The following is an 18,014-nucleotide window of genomic DNA, read 5'->3' on the forward strand; positions in this document are numbered from 1 at the left end:
CGCCCCGCCGCTGCCAGGGGGCGGGCAGCCCGGGCTGCCCCGGCCCCGTGCGGCCGCAGTCGGCGGAGCACCGGAGGCGCAGAGCGGTGCCGGAGAGCTGGTACGGGACCGGGGGACTTTGGGGGGGTCAGGAGGGGGCTGAGCCTTCCCTGCGTGGCCACGGGGGCTTTTAAATCTCCCGGGGGGAGATTGAAAATCGCCTGGTGTGCCCCCCCAACCAGCCCAGCCTGGGGGCTGTCACCTCTGGGTATGGAGCAGAGGGTGGGCACGGCCGCCTGCGGCCCCAAAATTCAGGGTGGGAAGGGGAGAAGGGGACGCAGCCCCCCCTGGCAGGAGGCAGCGGCTCTTCGGGAAGCCCTCGGGTTGGGTTTCCAGCAGGAGGGCTCTGGCTGCAGCCCCTGGCTCCCAGCCCACTCTCCTCGAGAGAGGAGCGAGGGGCAGAGCTCTCCAGGGCCGGGGGGGCTGCACGGGCTCGGGGCTGGGGTGCTGGGGGCACTGCCCCTGTGCCTGGGGGGCTGCCCCAAGGTGGAAGGGGTCCTCTCTGCTGCTTGGGGCAGGGCTGGGTGCCTTTGGGACGTGTCTGCACGGAGAAGGGGCTGGCACTGCGGGACATCAGTTAGTTGGTCCCCAAAATCTCCGCTCTGTTCCCCGAGCAGCCCCCCTTGCACGCTGCCTCTTGGCACGGACGCGTGGCAGGGCGCAGAGCACAGCAGGGACTGGCCGGTCCCAGTCTCCTTGACACCTCTCCTTCCAGCCTGGCTTTCCCCAAATCCTCCCAGCCCTCTGGGAGCTGCTGCTGAGCGAGGAGGGGGGGGCACAGGGCAGCCTGGGTGCCTGCAAGGGTCTGGCAGCCAGGCTTGGCAGCTGCCTGCAGGCTGACGGCACCGGCTATTCCCAGCCCCGCAGCGCCGGTGCCGTGCTGAGTCAGGGGCCTGGGGCACGGCCGGCACCCCTACACCGAGCCCCTCACCCCAAAGGGGACCCCAAGCAGCGATGTGCCCCTCCCCGTCCCCAAAACGCAGCCTGCCAGCTGCGCTATGCAGCCCTCGAGGGCTGCTCCAGCATCCGGGCGAGTGGCACGTCCCAGCGATTTCTCATCAGCCTAATTAAAGTCTTGACAGCCTAATCAAGGACCCATTGTAAGTCCCGTTGCATTTATAGTCCCGCTCGTCCCCGCGCGCTGCCGTCCCCGGGGTGCGGGGAGAAGGTGCTGGCACTCGGCTTCGTCACCGTCACCCCCAAATTTGGGGCCGCTGCCAGGCGGTGGGGGGCTCTCCCCGGCAGTTTTGGCAGCTCCCAGGGTTAGTCCCCCTGGGAGCTAACCTCCCGGCTCCGGGGGCCGCTCTGGCGAGTTTTTCCATTTTCCCCCCAACACCTTTGGAGCGCTGGCTTCCCGGTAATGCCATCAATATTTCATGGGCACGCCGAGACGAACTTGACACTTCACGAAAGCGCTGACCTGGGAGGAGGCAGGCGCAGGTGCTCTCGCCTGCACCGTGCCCGGCCCCGCTCCCCAGCCGCCCCTTTTCTTCCCTCCCCAGCAGTGCCGGCGAGGAGGAGGCCGAGCCATGGCATCGCTGCCGTGCAACGCCCGTGAGTGCTCTCCATCGGGGGGGATGCGTGGGGCAGGGTGCTGGGGGATCCTGATTTACACCATGGGCATCAGGGCGGGGGCTGGCAGCTCCGAAACGCGGGGTGAAGGCTTCCGAGGGTCCACGGGGAATCCCTGCATGTCCTCCTTGTGGCAAAGGGAGCTTGTTTGGGGTCCTGCCTCCTCCATCCCAAACCGAGGGCTTGTGCGGGGTGCCCCCGTGACGCAGCCCCCGCTGCCCCCCAGGCATCCAGCTGACGGACACGCTGGAGCAGATGCAGCAAGGGGCGTTGATGCGCAAGGTGAAGTCCAAGGGCTGGAAGAAGCAGCGCTACTTCAAGCTGCAGGACGACTGCATGACCATCTGGTACCAGTCCAAGAGGACGGGCAAAACCGAGTCCGCCTGTGAGTCCCTGCTGGGGTCAGGTTGAGGGGGGCGTCAGTAGGGTTCAGAGTGAACGTGGCTGGGAAGGCGCGAAGTCCTGAGGCTGGGTTTGCTCCGGATGGGAACGTGGAGCAGCACGGTCCCCGTCCCCGTGGACAAGAGCTCCCCTCCCTCCGCCCCAGTCTCCATCAGCGACGTGGAGACGGTGCGGGAAGGGCACCAGTCGGAGGTGCTGCAGAGCCTGGCCGAGGAGTTCCCCGCCGAGCGCTGCTTCACCATCGTCTTCTACGGCCGCCGGGGCAACCTGGACCTCATCGCCGGCTCGGCGGAGGAGGCGCAGTGCTGGGTGCAGGGCCTGCGCCAGCTGATCGAGGTGGCCACCAGCATGGACCAGAGGGAGAGGATAGACCAATATCCTTCCCGCGGGCACCGCGCCGCGCTCCTTCCGTCCCCAGCTCAGTCTTTAGGGGTCCCACCCGTCAGCATCGGGCCGGGGAGAGCCCCCAGTAAAAGGGGAAGTTTTGGTGCTCCCCGGTGCCATGTCCCTTTAGCCATGGTCCTTTCCCTTAACGCCTGCCCCGGCTTCTCGCACGTGGATCCGGGACTGGTTCCAGAAGGCCGACAAGAACAAGGACGGGCGCATGAACTTCAAGGAGGTGCAGCGCCTGCTCAAGATGATGAACGTGGACATGAACGAGGACCATGCCCTGCGGCTCTTCCAGGTACACGCAGCGCGCCTGCGGGGCTGGGGCAGGCTGCACAACCTCCCCGCGGCAGGGTTTCCTCCCTTCCTTCCCCCCTTGATCCATCCCAAATCTGGGATGGGGCACGGGGTGACCCCGGCGCTGAGCGAGCCCCCCCGCAGGCTGCCGACAAGTCGGAGTCGGGGACGCTGGAAGGGGAAGAGTTCGTGCTCTTCTACAAAGCCCTGACGGAGCGCGAGGAGGTGCTGAGCCTCTTCCAGGCTTTCTCCGAGGACGGGAAGAAGCTGACGCTGCTGGAGCTGGTGGATTTCCTGCGGCAGGAGCAGCTGGAGGACGAGGGCACAGAGGAGCTCGCCATGGAGCTCATCGACAAGTACGAGCCGTCGGAGACAGGTGAGAGCCCGGAGCTGCGCCCTGCGCTGGGGAAGGGGAGCACCGAGACACCCCCTGCCCCTCCTGCCCCTCTTTTTTGGGTCTGTTTTACCTCCCGGGGGAGGTTGGCCAGCCTTAGGGTGCCTGCTCCGGCTTTGGCACCCACTGCCTGCCTCCCCAAGGCTGCTGCCTCGGGCACCCCCGTGGCTCCTCGTGCCCCAGCCTGCTGCGGGATGCCACCAGCAGCCCTATTTGCCCCGGCCCCGTTCCCCCTGGGTCTCCCATCTCCTCTCCTCCCATCTGCCTGCAGCCAGGGCTCGCCACGCGCTGAGCGCCGACGGGTTCCTCATGTACCTCTGCTCCCCGGAGGGCTCCATCTTCAACCCCCGGCACCGGGGGCTGTGGCAGGACATGACGCAGCCGCTCTGCCACTACTTCATCTCCTCCTCTCACAACACCTACCTGATCGAGGACCAGATCCGGGGCCAGAGCAGCATCGAGGGCTACATCAGGTAACGGGCTGCTCCCTCCCCAAAATCCCCGGGACCCCCGGCACCGTGCCCCGGGCAGCTCCACGGGGGGAAAATGCAGCAGGAGGAGAAGCTTCTTGGGCTGAGAGCTGCCCCTGGGCGTGGGACAGCAGGGATATTTTGCCAGCCTCCCTCGTCCCCTGGCCCTACAGGGGGGACACCCCCAGCGGAGGGAGGGCAGGGGGTTGGTTTGGTGCCGGGCTGATTGCCCCCCCGCAGGGCTCTGAAACGGGGCTGCCGCTGCCTGGAGGTGGACTGCTGGGACGGACCCAACGGGGAGCCCATGGTGTACCACGGCCACACCTTCACCTCCAAGATCCCCTTCAGGGAGGTGGTGAGCACCCTGGGCAAGTACGCCTTCCAGGTAGGGCCTCGGAGGGGCTGGGGGGCGCGCTGGGGGGCGGCAAGGGGGCTCGGGGGTGGCTGCTTTCCCCCTGTCCCCCCTCGCTGCTGCTGCTCGGGACAGTGTTGGTGGCACCTTGCTCCCCAGACCTCCCCGTACCCGGTGATCCTGTCCCTGGAGAACCACTGCAGCATGGAGCAGCAGGAGGTGCTGGCCCAGCAGCTCCGGGACATCCTGGGGGAGCAGCTCCTCACCGCCACCATCGACGGGCGCGTCCCCACCCAGCTCCCGTCCCCGGAGGTTAGGGGCAGAGGGAACCCACCCCGAGCCCCTCCTGGCACCGCTCCCTGACACCCAGGGGATGGTGCTGAGCCCCGCAGAGCTCAGCACCCCAAGGTCCCCCCCTTTCCACCCCTGCAGGAGCTGAAGCACAAGATCCTGCTGAAGGGGAAGAAGATCGGGCGGCTGGAGGACGTGCTGGACGGGCCGGGGGACGAGGCACCCGACGTGTCCGATGATGACAACGGGGCGGAGGCAGAGGAGGAGAGGAGGAGGATGAAGGTGGGTGGCCCGGGATGGGGACCTGGTGGCGCTGAGCCCCCGGACACGGCTGTGGGACACCACCAGGAAGGGAAGGGGGGGACATTTCTGGGCCACGCCAGCCCCCTTTTGGCACCACCGTGATGGGGACCCCCTGCCTGCTCCGTTCCCGTGGGGCTGGGGGTCCTGACGGGGCTCTGCCTGGCAGAAGGACAAGGAGAGCCTGGCCCAGGCGTTGTCCGACTGCGTCGTCTACTGCAAGAGCGTGTCCTTCAGGGGCTTCCAGGAGGCACGCAGCCATTCCCGGCCCTCCGAGATCTCCTCCCTCGCCGAGGCCAAGGCCAGGAAGCTCATCCGGGATGCGGGTGAGGTTTGGGGTCCAGGGTGGAGGTGGGGTGTAGGGTGAGGGCCTCCAGGCACCGGGCATCCTCCCTGTCCGGGAGAAAGATGTCCCGGCAGGGATGTAACGGGGGTGCTTGGCTCTGGGGGGTGAGCGGGGTTGGTTGGGTGCCTTGGGGAAAAGGAGAATGGGTGGGTGGGTGGGTGGCTCAGCACGTGGTCAGGGTGGCGGTGCAGGCCAAGCGATGTCCTCACGAGCAGCCCTCCCCTCTCCATCCCCAGGGAACGACTTTGTCCGGCACAACGCCTGGCAGCTGACCCGCATCTACCCCAGCGGGATGCGCACCGACTCCTCCAACTACAGCCCGCAGGAGATGTGGAACGCGGGCTGCCAGATCGGTACGGCCTGGAGCTGTGGGGGGGGTCCGTGGGGCTGCCCCCTGCCACCCCGACCCATCTCCCTGCCGCCTGCCTTCCCCCCAGTGGCCCTAAATTTCCAGACGGCCGGCACGGAGATGGACCTGTGCGACGGGCTCTTCAGCCAGAACGGCCGCTGTGGCTACGTGCTCAAACCGCCCTTCATGAGGGACGAGGGGACCCTCTTCAACCCCACTGAGCCCGGCACCCGGGAGGGCCCCGGCCCCATTACGCTGACGATCCAGGTAGGGGCAGAGGAGGGACCCCCAGGGAGCCGTGCGGGGGGCCCTGTTGCTCCCAGCTGGGTGCAAACTCCATCCTGGGGGGGGCCCTGCCCTTCCCCGCAGGTGATCAGCGGGCAGCAGCTGCCCAAAGTGGCCAACAGCAAGGACGGGGCCATCATCGACCCGCTGGTGCGCGTGGAGATCCACGGGGTGCCCGCGGACCAGGCGCACCAGGAGACCAAGTACATCGAGAACAACGGTGAGCAGGGGGCTCCCGGGGACCCGTCCATGCCCCGTCCCTGCCCCCCGCCACCCCCCAGCACCCCCTCTCCCTCCCCAGGGTTTAACCCCCGCTGGGACGAGACCCTCCAGTTCCAGCTCCACGTGCCCGAGCTGGCCCTCGTCCGCTTCGTGGTGGAGGATTACGACAAGACGTCCAGGAACGACTTCGTGGGGCAGTTCACCCTGGCCTTCGCCAACATCAAACCTGGTGAGAGGTTGCTGCCCGGTGCTGTAGGGTGCTGGGGAAGGGGTTTGGCGGGGTGCTCAGCCACAGCCTTGCTGTCCCCCCCCCTGCAGGCTACCGCCACATCCACCTCCTCTCCAAGGACGGCACCAGCATCCCGCCCTCCTCGCTCTTCGTCCACATCCGCATCACCGAGCCGCCCGGCCCTGAGCAGGACTGACCCGTGGGGCCCGTGGGATCGGGATAGAAGCCATAGGGCCGGCCCGGTTCTGGCCCCATAGAGCTGGGGCCATGGGGCTGAGCACACCACCCCCTCGTCGCTCCGTTTGTGTCGTCCCTGTGTCGTCGTCGCTGCTGTGCCCGTGTTTGCAGTGGCCTCTGGGGGCTGGGGACAGGCACTGATGTCTCCAGCGGTGGTTTGGGATCTCTCCCACCTGGCAGGGCTCAGCCACGGGGAGGAGGAGAGCTGGGGCACGGTGCCCAGGCTCCGCCGGGGGCTGGTCCCCCTCCCCACCCAGGGGAAGCGAGGCTGGAGCCAAGCAAACCCCGGGGCTGGGCAGAGCTGGGAGAGGAGCCGCTGCTCACTGCCCCCATCCTGCAGCGCCCTCAGAGCCCCCGGCCCCCACAGCCCCAGGGCTGCTCCTGGCCAGCACCACGTTATTAACCCTGGCCGTGTCCTCTCGATGTCAGCACCCTAATAAAGTGTTCAGTGGCAGGCAGGCACGGGTCTGGGTGCGGTGGTGTTGCGCAGGGTTTTGGGGACACTCTGCCCCTGCCAGCATCCTGCGGAGAGGATTTTAGGTTCAGCACAAACCCCACGGGCTGCTCCTAGCCTGATTCTGGGGTCCTGGGCACAAGGAGGGGCTTCCAGCTGGAGCTGCCCCATAGCTCACAACCCCCCCCCAGTGCGCAGCCAGCAGGACCCCAACCAGCCCCAAACAAGAGCACTACAAGGAGCAGAGAGATCCCTTTTATACAGCCATATCCTACACCCCATATACACAGATGCCTATACACACACCTCCACCTCCCCCTCACGCCAAGGCGCCCTCCTTCCCGGGGGGGCACCCCCCTTCCCGCTCCGTCTCGGGGCGCCCCGCGGCCGGGCTGTCCCTCTGCACGGCGTGGAGGTGGACGGTGGGGGTGCTGGGGTCCTTGCCCACCCCCTCGGCGGCCCCGCGCTCGGGGTGGTGCCGCTGGATGTGTTTGATGACCTGGAACTTCTGCTTGGCCTTGTAGGGGCAGTAGCGGCAGAAGAAGGGGTGCTGGTCGGTGTGGGTGAGGTAGTGGTGGCGCAGCCCGGCCGCCCAGCGGAAGGCTCGCCCGCAGGCGTTGCAGACGTAGGGCTTCTCCTCGCTGTGCTTCTTCAGGTGGGTCTTGAGGAGGAAGCGGGTCTTGAAGGCCTTGCCGCACTGCTCGCAGATGAAGGAGCGCGCCTCGCGGTGCCGCGTCTCCTGGTGCACCCGCAGCGCGTCCGCACGGTTGGTGCGGTACTCGCACTCGTCGCAGCGGTACGGCTTCAGCCCTGCGGAGATGGGGACAACGTCTCCATCCCAGCACCTCTGCGGGGCTCTCTGTCCCCAGGAACCCTCCCCACACCCTCTCCTTGGCTCTGGGGAGGCGCAGCCTCCAGCGCGTTGTCCCCAACCCTCCGGCACTCAGGGACGTGCTCTGCAGGGTGTCCCCACGCCCCCCTCTCCTTGCCAGGAGTGCTGGCACTGCCCCGTGGCCACACTCACCCGTGTGCTTCGTCATGTGGTACTTGAGCTGATTCACCCACTTGCACTTGTAGCCGCAGTCCGGGCAGAGGTATTTGCGCTCCTCCTTGTGGATCCGCATGTGGTACTGGGCAGAGGGACACGGGGCACGGTCAGGGGGAGGCCGTGCCGCCTGCCCCGGGGGCATGCAGGGCTTGTTCTGTCCCAGCCCGTGGAGGTCACAGGCTTTTCTTCCTACGTTTGGCATTTAGGACTAAGTCCAGGTTTAGAAAGAGCCCGGCAGAGCAGAGTGCATCACGGCAGCCTTGCCCAGGAGGCCCTTGAGGGCTCCGGCACAGCCTGGCCATTAAAAAAGTCGATACTTCTTTTAGCAAAGACAGCCCATTTTCCTTCCATTACCCCACGCCCGGCTCCCTTGTTCTAGGAAAGGCCCTTTACTGCGTGGGAGGCTGATCATCCCCTACAAAGCTGAGCAGAAAGAGCATGCAGACACCGTCCCCTAGCGCCACGCTGCCCTGAACGGGCACCTCCTACAGAAACGAAGGGGGCACGGCCACGAGCACTCAGAGCTGCCAGCAGGGAGAGAAATGAACTCAGCCAGCTGCTCAAGTCTCGCTTTGCCACCCCCTTCATTTGCAGCAGCAGGGTGTAGGTCAGAACCCCATCCATCCTTCCCCAAACCTCTGGGTCTGTGCCCCCCAGCCCTCACAGGGCGCTCACCTTGAGGCGCGAGGGGTCGGCGCAGGCGTACTTGCAGAGGTGGCACTTGTAGGGCTTCTCCCCGGTGTGGATGCGGATGTGCCAGGTGATCTTCTGCCGGTTCTTGGTGCTGTAGGCGCAGTCCGAGCACTTGTAGACGCGGGTGCCGCCGTGGCCCTTGACGTGCTGGTCGAAGACGAGCTGGTGCCGGCAGGCGAAGTCGCAGAAGGGGCAGCGCAGGGGCTTGTCCTGGGGGGCGGCGGGCTCGTGGCTCTCCACGTAGTGCCGCACCAGCTGCTGCCGCTCCTTGGCGGCGAAGCTGCAGAGCTCGCAGCGGTGCCCAAAGTGCTGCCGCTTGTGCTCCTCCAGCGCCTCCCGGCTGGGGAAGCTCTCCTTGCAGGTGCCGCACTCCAGGTGCGGGTGCTGCTTCTGCAGGTGGCACTTGAGCGTGGCCTCGCTGTGGCACACGAAGCCGCACCGCGGGCAGCCGTAGGCCACCTTCTCCTCGTGCCGCCGCAGGACGTGCTGCTTGAGGGCGGTCTCGGAGCTGAAGCGAGCCTCGCAGCGGGCGCAGCCGAAGTTGAGCTCGCCGCGGTGGCAGCTGTTGACGTGGCGGGTGATGTCGTTCTGCAGGTAGCTGCCGTAGTCGCAGAGCGGGCAGAAGTGGGTGGGCGTCTTCTCGTGCACCCGCAGGCGGTGGATGCGCAGCTTGGAGTTGGTGCCGAAGGTCTGGCTGCAGCTGCCGCAGGCGATGCGCCCCACGCCGGTGTGCAGGGACTGGTGGGCCTCCAGGCGGTAGCGCCGCGTGGTGCTGAACTCGCAGAAGCGGCACTGGTGGGGCTTCACCCCCTCGTGCTTGATGCGCACGTGCTGCCGCAGGCAGCGGGCTTGCTTGCAGGTGAACTCGCACTGGCGGCACTGCAGCTGCGGCCGCGTGCCGTAGTGCTGGCGGTGCAGCCGGCGGTGCAGCCGCAAGGCTTTGGCCGCCTGGGAGGTGAAGGGGCAGGAGGCGCAGCGGAACTCGCCCAGCGCCACGCAGCCCCGCTGCTTGTGCGTCCTCATGGCCCGCTCCTGCTGGCAGGTGAAGGGGCAGCTGGGGCAGGACAGGCGCCTCCGTTTGGGCAGCGGGGCTTTTGGGGCGGCTGCGCCCGCTGGGGGCTCGCCGTTGAGCGAGTCTCCCCCCGGGATTGGGGTGCTTTGGGGTCCGTCCTGCTCGGGAGGCGCAAGGTGCTTCTCGGCACGGTGGCTCTTCAGGGCCCGCTGGGAGCGAAAGGCCTCAGGGCACTGCGAGCACCAGAACTGCTCCAGGCGCCGGCAGCCGTCCTCCACGTGGGAGGTGATGGTGGAGACGCGGGAGCACACGAAGGAGCAGGCGTTGCAGCGCAGCTTGCCCCCCTCCAGCCGGTATTTCTCGGAGGGCTTCCCAGGCTGGGGGGGACAAGCGGCTCCGCTGGGCTCAGCCCCGTCCCCTCGCTGCCAAAGCTCTTCGGGCACCTCCCTGCTGTCACCCGGGAGGGACTGCTGCGGGGAAGGACAGCCCGGAGCCTGCTCCCCAGCCGAGGGACCGTCTGGTGCCTGCGTTTCATCAGCCAGCACTCCTGTTGCCCAGGGGGGGTCAGGATGTCCTGACTCCTCCGTGCCCCCCCCGTCGCTCTCTGCTGTTCCTGTGCCGTTGTCACCCAGCTGGTGCGAGCCAGGTGGCTCCTGAGCTTGAGGCTTGAGGATCTTGTTCTTCTTCTTCAGGAGGACGGGGCACTTTTTGAGGAGGTGGGTGTTGAGCCCCCTTTGCTGCTTAAAGGTGGCGCCGCACTCGCAGCAGACAAGCGGGGCACGGCGGCTCTGGCAGCTGGCTTTGGAGTGCAGGGACAGGGACTTCTCCCTCCGGGTTATGTAGGAGCACTTCTCACACCTAAAGACCTGGCTGCTCTCCGACTGCACCACCAGCATCTGCACTCTGCCCTCCAGCACCAGCGTCTCCGCCTGCTCCTTGTCCTGCTTCCGCAGCGCCTTCAGCACCGACTCCGAGCCGCTCCTGGCGTCGTCGCTGGAGGCAGCCGCAGCGCCCGGGACGAGTGGGGGGCTCTGCTCAGGGGTCCTCAGCACGCTGAGCCAGGCCTCTGGCAACTCAGCTGGGCTGGTTTCTCTCAGCTCCGCGTCTGGGACCAGCTTGCAGGGGGCTGAAGGAGCGCCCTGGAGGTGCCCCACGGCCTCCCCGATGGGGTTTTTGTCCTGGCCGGCACCCGGTGCTACGCTGTCCTCCTGCCTCACCTCCTCGTCCTCATGGGCATTTGCCTCCTCTTCCTTGTAGCCCGGGATGTCTCCAAGAGCACCGTCATCGTCCTCCAAGCCGAGGTGATCCCGGGAGCCCAGCACCTGGTAGGCTGCAGGAGGCTCCTTGCAGCTCAGCGTTTCCACGCTCTGGGGCTGCGCCGTGCAGGCTCCTCCAGCCAGGTGCTCCAGGATGGGGTCAGAGGAGACGTTCAGCGTCTCTAGGTGCAACGTGCAGCTCTCTGCCTCTTCCCCCGCAGCAGCAAGCTCAGCAGAGCCCGCGGCAGCACCACTCTGCATGCAGGCATCTCCCAGGGCATCACCGGTGACCGGGCAGCTCCGCTCCCCCTCGCCCGTAGCTCTCTGCACCTTGCTGCTGTCCCCTGGCAGCGCCGTGTCCTGCCCAAGAAGGGGCACCACGAACACTTGCTGGTAGCCCTCATCCCCCTGGGGCTCCAGCTGGGCTGGCTTTGCCTTCGCCCACTGCTCCTTGCCAGAGAGAGGGGAGCTGGCGTCCACACGCAGAGCCGCACCGAGCTCAGAGCCGAGCAGCGCCTCGGAAGAGGAGGAGATCTCCAGCTCCTTGCTGGCGTAGTTTTCCAGCCAGTCCTTGTCACCGGGCACGTAGCCGTGCACCTTGCGCTTGTGGAAGAAGAGGCTGGTGTTGCTGAAGGTGCAGTAAGAGCAGAGGGCGCAGCGGAACTCCTTCTGCTTGGTGTGCTTGCAGTTCTCGTGGTTGAGCAGCGCCTGCTTGTACTTGGTCTGGTAGGCGCAGTAGCGGCACTGGAAGGTGGGCACCTGGTAGTTCTGCGAGTGCTTGGCCTGCACGTGCTTCTGCAGCTCGTACTTGCGCTTGCAGGCGAAGCCGCACGCCTCGCAGACCAGGCTCTTGCCCTGGTGCCGCAGCTTGTGGCTGCTCAGCTGGTCGGCACGGTGGCAGCGGTACGAGCACTGGTTGCACTGGTACCTGTGGGGAGAGCAGAATCGGTCAGGACGAGCGGGGAGCTGTGATCTGGGCAGCTCTAACCACAAGCAGTTCCTCCCCGTGGCACCGCTGGTGCTCCACGTCCCCAGCCCGGGGACAGGAGTCCCTGGGCACCCCAGCAAGCAGCTGGGTCAAAGCACAGCGAGGTGGCAACGCAGGAGTAAAGCCACATTTTTGGCAGAGCCCTGCACGAACCCAAGCTGCTCTTGGCCCACGAACATCAGCAGAGTGCGCGAGGCCGAGCTCAGAACTGCAGCAACGTGGTGGTGGTGCCGAGACACCAGAATTTTGCCTGCACAGCACCCACGAGCTCAGACCACATTTACCACGTGCCACACAGAGCAGGCAGCAGCCGCTGCCGGGAAGCGGGGAGGCTGGCACCCAACGCAGCTCCCGGAGCAGGATTTGGGGAGCCCTCACGCTGCTGCCAAGCCGGGCAGCCCGGGGGCAGTACCGGAGATCCCCGGTGTGCTTGCGCATGTGGACGTTGAGGTAGTGCTTCCACTTGGTGACGTAGCCGCACTCGCTGCACATGAAGTTCTTGTCGTCGGAGTGGGTCAGCATGTGCTTGGACAGGTAGCTGACGTCGCGGCAGGTGAAGTCGCACAGCTCGCACTTGTGGGGCTTCTCTCCTGCGGGGGGGACACAAACAGACTCAGTGCCGCGGCAGGACGAGGCAGCAGAGCAGGGAAAATCAGGAGGTTGGGGTAACGACAGGGATGGGGACGGAATCCCAAAAACCCAGAAACCCTGCCCCAAGCCCTCCCCGACCTCCTGGCGTCACAGCCACCCACCCGTGTGCAGCAGCATGTGGCGGATGAGCACGCGCTTGTGCGCGGTGGCGAAGGCGCACTGGGTGCACTTGTGGACCTTCTCGTTGGCGTGCATCTTGCCCACGTGGTCGTGGAACTCCACGGGGTTGAAGGTGGCGTAGGGGCAGAAGCCGCAGCGCAGCTGCTCGCTGCCCGGGTGCCCCTGCTTCTTGTGCTTGCGGAAGAGGTGCTTGTTGGAGCAGATGAAGTCGCACTGCTGGCAGTGGAAGGCGTAGTGGGTTTTGCGGTGAGCCTCCATGGCCTCGGCCGTGCCGAAGAGCAGCGAGCAGGCGTGGTGCCGGCACTCCACCGCCTTGACCCCGTGGGCGTCCTTCAGGTGGCGGATAAACTCCCGGCGGTCCTCGGCGCAGTAGTCGCAGCCCCCCTGGAAGCAGCTCAGCCTCTTGGGCTCGGCTTTGTGGCTCTTCAGGTGCTCCTTGAGGGCCTGGCTGAGGCGGAATTTCTCCTCGCAGACCGGGCAGGAGTAGACGTCGGAGTAGAAGTTGGAGCTGTCCTCGTGCATGCTGGCCATGTGGCGGTTGAGGGCGTTCCTCTCCACCGAGCTGTAGCGGCAGAGCGGGCAGCGGTGAGCTTTCTGGCCCGCCTCGCGCAGCAGGTGGATCTTCAGCTTGCTCTTGCTGGTGAAGAACTTGCGGCAGTTGGGGCACTGCAGGCTGGGGTCGGGGAAGTGCAGGTGGAGGTGCTCCACCAGGTGGGTCCGCTTCTTGAAGCACCGCTTGCACTCGGGGCACATGTGGGTCTTGTAGAGGGCCTCGCAGCCCTCCGCCACGTCCCCTGCGAGCAAGGAGGGGGAGAGGGTGAGATATTTCCCCCCTGACCTTGTAGAAGACGAGGACCCGGAGGGGTTGTCCCCACCCTGAGCCACCATTGGGGTTGGGGTGGCCCAGCACAGCCCAAATCAGAGCCAGGCAGACCCCGCCTAGCCAAAAATCCCTGCTCCTTCACAAACAAAAAGCCCCAGCAGCTCAAAGCATGCTCATACCTCTGAAATGCTGCGCCTGGGGCACCTCGGCTTCCTCAGGAGCCTCCTTCCCATCCTGCTTGTCCTCGCCCTCGCGGGGGCTCTCCCCGTTCTCCCCCAGGGCCCCCTCCGGGTCGCTGCCGGCTGTAGGGGGGCTTCCCGTGGCCCCCGCTGCCCGTCCCGGGGCGGGCAGGAGCAGCTCGGGGCAGGGGGCATCCAGCTCCTCGCCCCCAGCCCCGGGGGTGGGCGTTTTTTCGGTGCTCATGGCCCCTCAGCTGCTGCTGGCACCGGCACGGGGGGGCTCCGGAGCTGGAAAAAGGAACAGGACAATAAGGGGAGGGGGGCACAGGGAGGGGGCGGCTCTCTGAGGGGCCCACACCCGGCCCCAAATGCCTGGGAGCTCCCAGCGGGGGCTCAGCCCCAGCCCCCATCCTGTGCCCCAACCCCATGCTCCCCAGTACCTCCCAGTGCCCCCCAGTGCCCTCCCAATATCCCAGTGTCCCCCAGTACATCCTAGTGTCCCCCATTATGTTCCAGGAGCTCCCGTTCCCCCCCAATACCCCAGTGCCCCCCAGTACCCACCAGTTCCGCCAGTACATCCCAGTGCTTCCCAGTACATCCCAGATTCCCACAGTTCTCCCCCAATGCCCCACGTACATCCCAGTGCCCCCCAGTTCCACCCAGTATATCCCAGTACCCCTCAGCACCCCAGTACCTCCTGTTCCTCCCCAACACCCCAGTGTCCCCCAGTACCCTCACAGTATCCCAGTGTCCCCCAGTACCCCCCAATGCCCTTCCAATACCCCAGTGCTCCCCAGTACATCCCAGTGTCCCCCAGTGCCCTCCCAACACCCCAGTGCTCCCCAGTACATCCCAGTGCCCCCCAGTTCCTCCCAGTATCCCAGTGTGCCCCAGTACATCCCAGTGTCCCCCAGCGCCCTCCAGTGCCCCCCCAATACCCCAGTGCTCCCCAGTACATCCCAGTGCCCCCCAGTTCCCTCCAGTATCCCAGTGCCCCCCAGTACCCTCCCAGTATCCCCCGGTACCTCCCACTGCCCCCCAGTACTCTCCCAGTATCCCCCAGTACCTCCCAGTGCCCCCCAGTTTTCCCCAACACCCCAGTTCCCCCAGTACCTCCCAGTGCCCTCCAGCTCTCCCCCAACGTCCCAGTGCCCCCCAGTTCCCCCCAGTTCCCTCCCAGTTCTCCCAGTCCCCCCCCCCCAGCGCCACCTGCGGGCCCGGCCGGCCTCATCTCTATGGTCTCGCCCCGCGGCCTAGAGCGCCGCCCTTTGTTGCGGGGCCGCTCTACCCTCCCCCAAACCTCCCGGCTCCGCTCTATGGTGCGCGCCGCGAGCCGGCCGGAAGCGGCGGCACCGGAAGTCGGGGGGTGAGGGGGGAACCATAGAGAGCGGCGCGAGGGTGAGGGGCGGCGGCGGGGCGGCGCTTCGGGGGGGTGAATTTGGGGATAAATTGGGATAAATTGGGATAATGGCGGCGGAGGGTGGGTTATAAGGGGTTTAGGAGAAGCGGGGTGAGAATTGGGGGGCTGAGGGGGCGGCGGGTGCGCCCTGAGGGCCTCCCCCCAACCGGGGCCTGCTCCGGGCCTGGGGGCGCCTCAGGGGGACGGGCCCGGGGCTGCCCCCCCCCCATTGCCCCCCCCCCCCACCTCGCTGCTTCCCTTCTGTCCCTGCCCGCACAGGTCTGCTCGCAAGCCGCCGGGGCGATGCTGCGGGAGGCAGCCCCCTAGCCCCCGCCATGCCGTTCTCCGACTTCGTCGTGGCCCTGAAGGACAACCCCTACTTCGGGGCCGGCTTCGGGCTGGTGGGGGTGGGCACGGCCCTGGCCCTGGCGAGGAAAGGGGCTCAGTTCGGCCTGGTGGCCTTCAGGCGTCATTATATGATCACGCTGGAGGTGCCCAGCAAGGATAAGAGCTACCACTGGCTGCTGAACTGGATCTCGCACCACGCCAAGCACACGCAGCACCTGAGCGTGGAGACGTCGTACCTGCAGCATGAGAGCGGGCGCGTCAGCACCAAGTTTGACTTTGTCCCCAGCCCCGGGAACCATTTCATCTGGTAAGGGGGAGCAAGGGGAGAAGGAAAGGCAGGCTGGGGACTCGCCAGCGTGGGCTCTGTCCCCCAGCCCTGTCCTCTCGCCCCAGGTATCGGAGGAAGTGGATTCGCATCGAGCGCAGCCGGGAGAAGCAGATGATCGACCTGCACACGGGAACCCCCTGGGAGTCCGTCACTTTCACGGCGCTGGGCACCGACCGGGAGATCTTCTTCAACATCCTGCAGGAAGGTCTGTAGGAGGCTTCCCGAAGGCGCTTCACGAGGGAGCCTGCTCCCTGCCAGCTCTGCCCTCTGCCTCTCTCCGCAGCCCGGGAGCTGGCTCTGCAGCAGCAGGAGGGGAGGACGATCATGTACACGGCCATGGGGGCGGAGTGGCGGCAGTTCGGCTTCCCCCGCCGCCGCCGGCCCCTCAGCTCCGTGGTGCTGGAGGAAGGCGTGTCGGAGAGGCTGGTGCAGGACGTGAAGGAGTTCATTGACAACCCCAAGTGGTACAGCGAGAGAGGCAAGGCTCCCTTTGCGCCCACTGCAGCTTCTTACCCTCTGCAGGAACAGCTGGGGGCTGCGAAGCCCCTTGGGACAGCTGCAGAGAGCCCTGCTGCTTCTTGCATCCCCTGTGTGTGCTCTGCCTGGCCCCGTGGCTCTGAGGGAGAGGGCTCGGAGCAACCCAGCAGGTTCCTAAAAGGCTCCTGTCTCCCTAGGGATCCCGTACCGAAGGGGCTACCTGCTGTACGGCCCTCCCGGCTGCGGGAAGAGCAGCTTCATGTGAGTATCTGCCTGCTGCCTCCTCTGAGGTGCAGCAGCCTCTGGTGGGAGGGCTGGGGGTTGAAATGCAGCGGGACAGGAGCAGGCTGTGCCTCCTGCACTATGCCAGGAGGGAGCATTCACCCTGCTGCAGGTCATGGGGAGGAAGCCAGCGGGCAGGGAGCGCCCATTCCACAGCCTGCCCTGCCTCCCCCTGCTCCGGGCGCTCTCGCTGTGATTCAGCACCGCGTTTTGTGTCCCTCCCAGCACAGCCCTGGCCGGGGAGCTGCAGTACAGCATCTGCCTGCTCAGCCTCAGCGACCGCAGCCTCTCCGATGACCGCCTCAACCACCTGCTGAGCGTGGCGCCGCAGCAGAGCATCATCCTCCTGGAGGACGTGGACGCTGCCTTCGTCAGCCGGGACCTCGCTGCTGAGAGTGAGCAGCGGCCCTGTCCCCAGGGCAAACAGCGGGGGGAGATCGGCCCCAGCAGGAACTGGGGTGGTGCAGCCTGAGCTGGGGCTCACCCCCTTTTGGCTGGGCTGAGCGCAAGGAGCACTGGGTGCGTTATTCTGGGCAAAGACACTTGTCCTGCCCAGCGTGAGGAAGGAGGCGGCCTTCCCCCGTTCTCCTTTCGGGTTCAGAGGGTCTGTGTGAGGGAGGGAGGGAGCAGGGAGCTCGGTTTCAGCCTCACGTTGTGCAGGTGGGTGTTAGCTCAGCCCTCTCTGTCCCCAGACCCCGCCGTGTACCAAGGCATGGGGCGCCTGACCTTCAGCGGCCTCCTCAACGCCCTGGATGGCGTGGCCTCCACGGAGGCCAGGATCGTCTTCATGACCACCAACTACGTGGACAGGTCAGAGCTGCCCCCTTTTTTGCTGACCCAGCGGGAAATCTGGGTTCTTTTGGGTCCGTTTCACTCCTCAGACCCCAGGGACAAAGCTGCTCCCCGTATTTATGGCGCTGCGGAGCCCCTGGGGTCTGTTTTTTGAGGCAGCCCCGTGTTTCTCGGCAGGTTGGACCCAGCCCTGGTGCGGCCGGGCCGCGTGGACCTGAAGCAGTACGTGGGGCACTGCTCCCCCCGGCAGCTCGCCCGCATGTTCCTGCGCTTCTACCCCCAGCAGCCCCCCGCCGCGGCCGAGCGCTTCGCCCAGCGGGCGCTGGGGGTGTGCCAGCAGCTGAGCGCCGCGCAGGTGCAGGGGCACTTCATGCTCTACAAGGAGGACCCTGAGGGAGCCATCGAGAACGTGGGCTCCATGCTGCTGTGAGCCCTGCCACAAGGACCAGATCCTCATGGGGATGCCTCTGCCTCGGTCTGGAGCTGCCCCAGGGCAGGTTTGGGTGCTACTCCGCTCGCCTCCCTCGTGCTGGGACTGTGCGGGGCTGCTGGAGGTGGAGCCGGGACACATCCACCCCACAAAGGGGACGAGAGCCCTCAGGGGAACGTCCCCGGGGCAGGACACGGAGGTGATGTGCTGCTGGACAGAGCTGCTGCTCCCTGACGGGACAGCAGCTCCTGGAGCTGTGAATATTCTCAGTGAAATGTAAAACACAGCTCCTGGCTCTCCCGTCCCTTCTGTGTGCGTGCTGCTGAGGGTCAGCTTTGGCCCTTTGCCTGTTGCTGGCCCTGACCCCAAAAGCACAGGCAGTGACACATCACTCTGCTTGCTTTTAATGGGGTTAGTTTCACAGCCCCGCGCGCTGCCTTTCTCCCACGTGAGCCCCACAACAGCCCCGTGAGGTAGGGCAGTGCCAGCAGGAGCAGGGATGCTGGCAGACACCCAGCGAGGAGCCTCGGTGCAGGCTCCACTCCTCCCCCGTCCCAAATAA

At 66.3% G+C, this 18,014-nt stretch overlaps 3 protein-coding genes across 6 annotated transcripts; 2 read left to right on the forward strand and 1 right to left on the reverse strand.

The window, feature by feature from the left end:
• PLCD4 (phospholipase C delta 4) lies at positions 1-6,630 on the forward strand. Of its 3 annotated transcripts, none has more exons than XM_068687215.1 (16): positions 1-100; positions 1,542-1,593; positions 1,838-1,996; positions 2,159-2,387; positions 2,569-2,698; positions 2,842-3,073; positions 3,363-3,564; positions 3,802-3,946; positions 4,073-4,225; positions 4,346-4,486; positions 4,674-4,830; positions 5,087-5,203; positions 5,288-5,466; positions 5,569-5,704; positions 5,786-5,935; positions 6,025-6,630. In XM_068687215.1, exons 2-16 carry the CDS (start codon positions 1,569-1,571, stop codon positions 6,129-6,131), a joined length of 2,262 nt encoding a protein of 753 aa, XP_068543316.1. In that variant the 5' UTR covers positions 1-100; positions 1,542-1,568; the 3' UTR covers positions 6,132-6,630. The 3 variants fall into 3 exon arrangements, with proteins under 3 accessions (XP_068543316.1, XP_068543319.1, XP_068543318.1); XM_068687218.1 differs by having other exon boundaries at positions 4,677-4,830; XM_068687217.1 differs by having other exon boundaries at positions 14-100; positions 1,545-1,593.
• A 236-nt stretch (positions 6,631-6,866) lies between these two features.
• ZNF142 (zinc finger protein 142) lies at positions 6,867-14,763 on the reverse strand. 2 transcript variants are annotated; one of them, XM_068687198.1, is made up of 7 exons: positions 14,606-14,763; positions 13,397-13,684; positions 12,376-13,188; positions 12,036-12,213; positions 8,350-11,563; positions 7,651-7,756; positions 6,867-7,436 (listed from the first exon to the last, which is right to left on the reverse strand). In XM_068687198.1, exons 2-7 carry the CDS (start codon positions 13,638-13,640, stop codon positions 6,946-6,948), a joined length of 5,046 nt encoding a protein of 1,681 aa, XP_068543299.1. In that variant the 5' UTR covers positions 13,641-13,684; positions 14,606-14,763; the 3' UTR covers positions 6,867-6,945. The 2 variants fall into 2 exon arrangements, with proteins under 2 accessions (XP_068543299.1, XP_068543300.1); XM_068687199.1 differs by lacking the exon at positions 14,606-14,763 and adding an exon at positions 13,958-14,116.
• Positions 14,674-17,738, forward strand: BCS1L (BCS1 homolog, ubiquinol-cytochrome c reductase complex chaperone). The gene is made up of 8 exons (XM_068687224.1): positions 14,674-14,794; positions 15,075-15,450; positions 15,537-15,676; positions 15,755-15,949; positions 16,146-16,209; positions 16,456-16,625; positions 16,923-17,040; positions 17,200-17,738. Exons 2-8 carry the CDS (start codon positions 15,131-15,133, stop codon positions 17,450-17,452), a joined length of 1,260 nt encoding a protein of 419 aa, XP_068543325.1. The 5' UTR covers positions 14,674-14,794; positions 15,075-15,130; the 3' UTR covers positions 17,453-17,738.
• The last annotated feature ends 276 nt before the right edge of the window (positions 17,739-18,014 follow it).

The sequence above is a fragment of the Anas acuta genome, chromosome 6, assembly GCF_963932015.1.
Source record: "Anas acuta chromosome 6, bAnaAcu1.1, whole genome shotgun sequence".
In the NCBI taxonomy this organism is placed as follows: domain Eukaryota; kingdom Metazoa; phylum Chordata; class Aves; order Anseriformes; family Anatidae; genus Anas; species Anas acuta.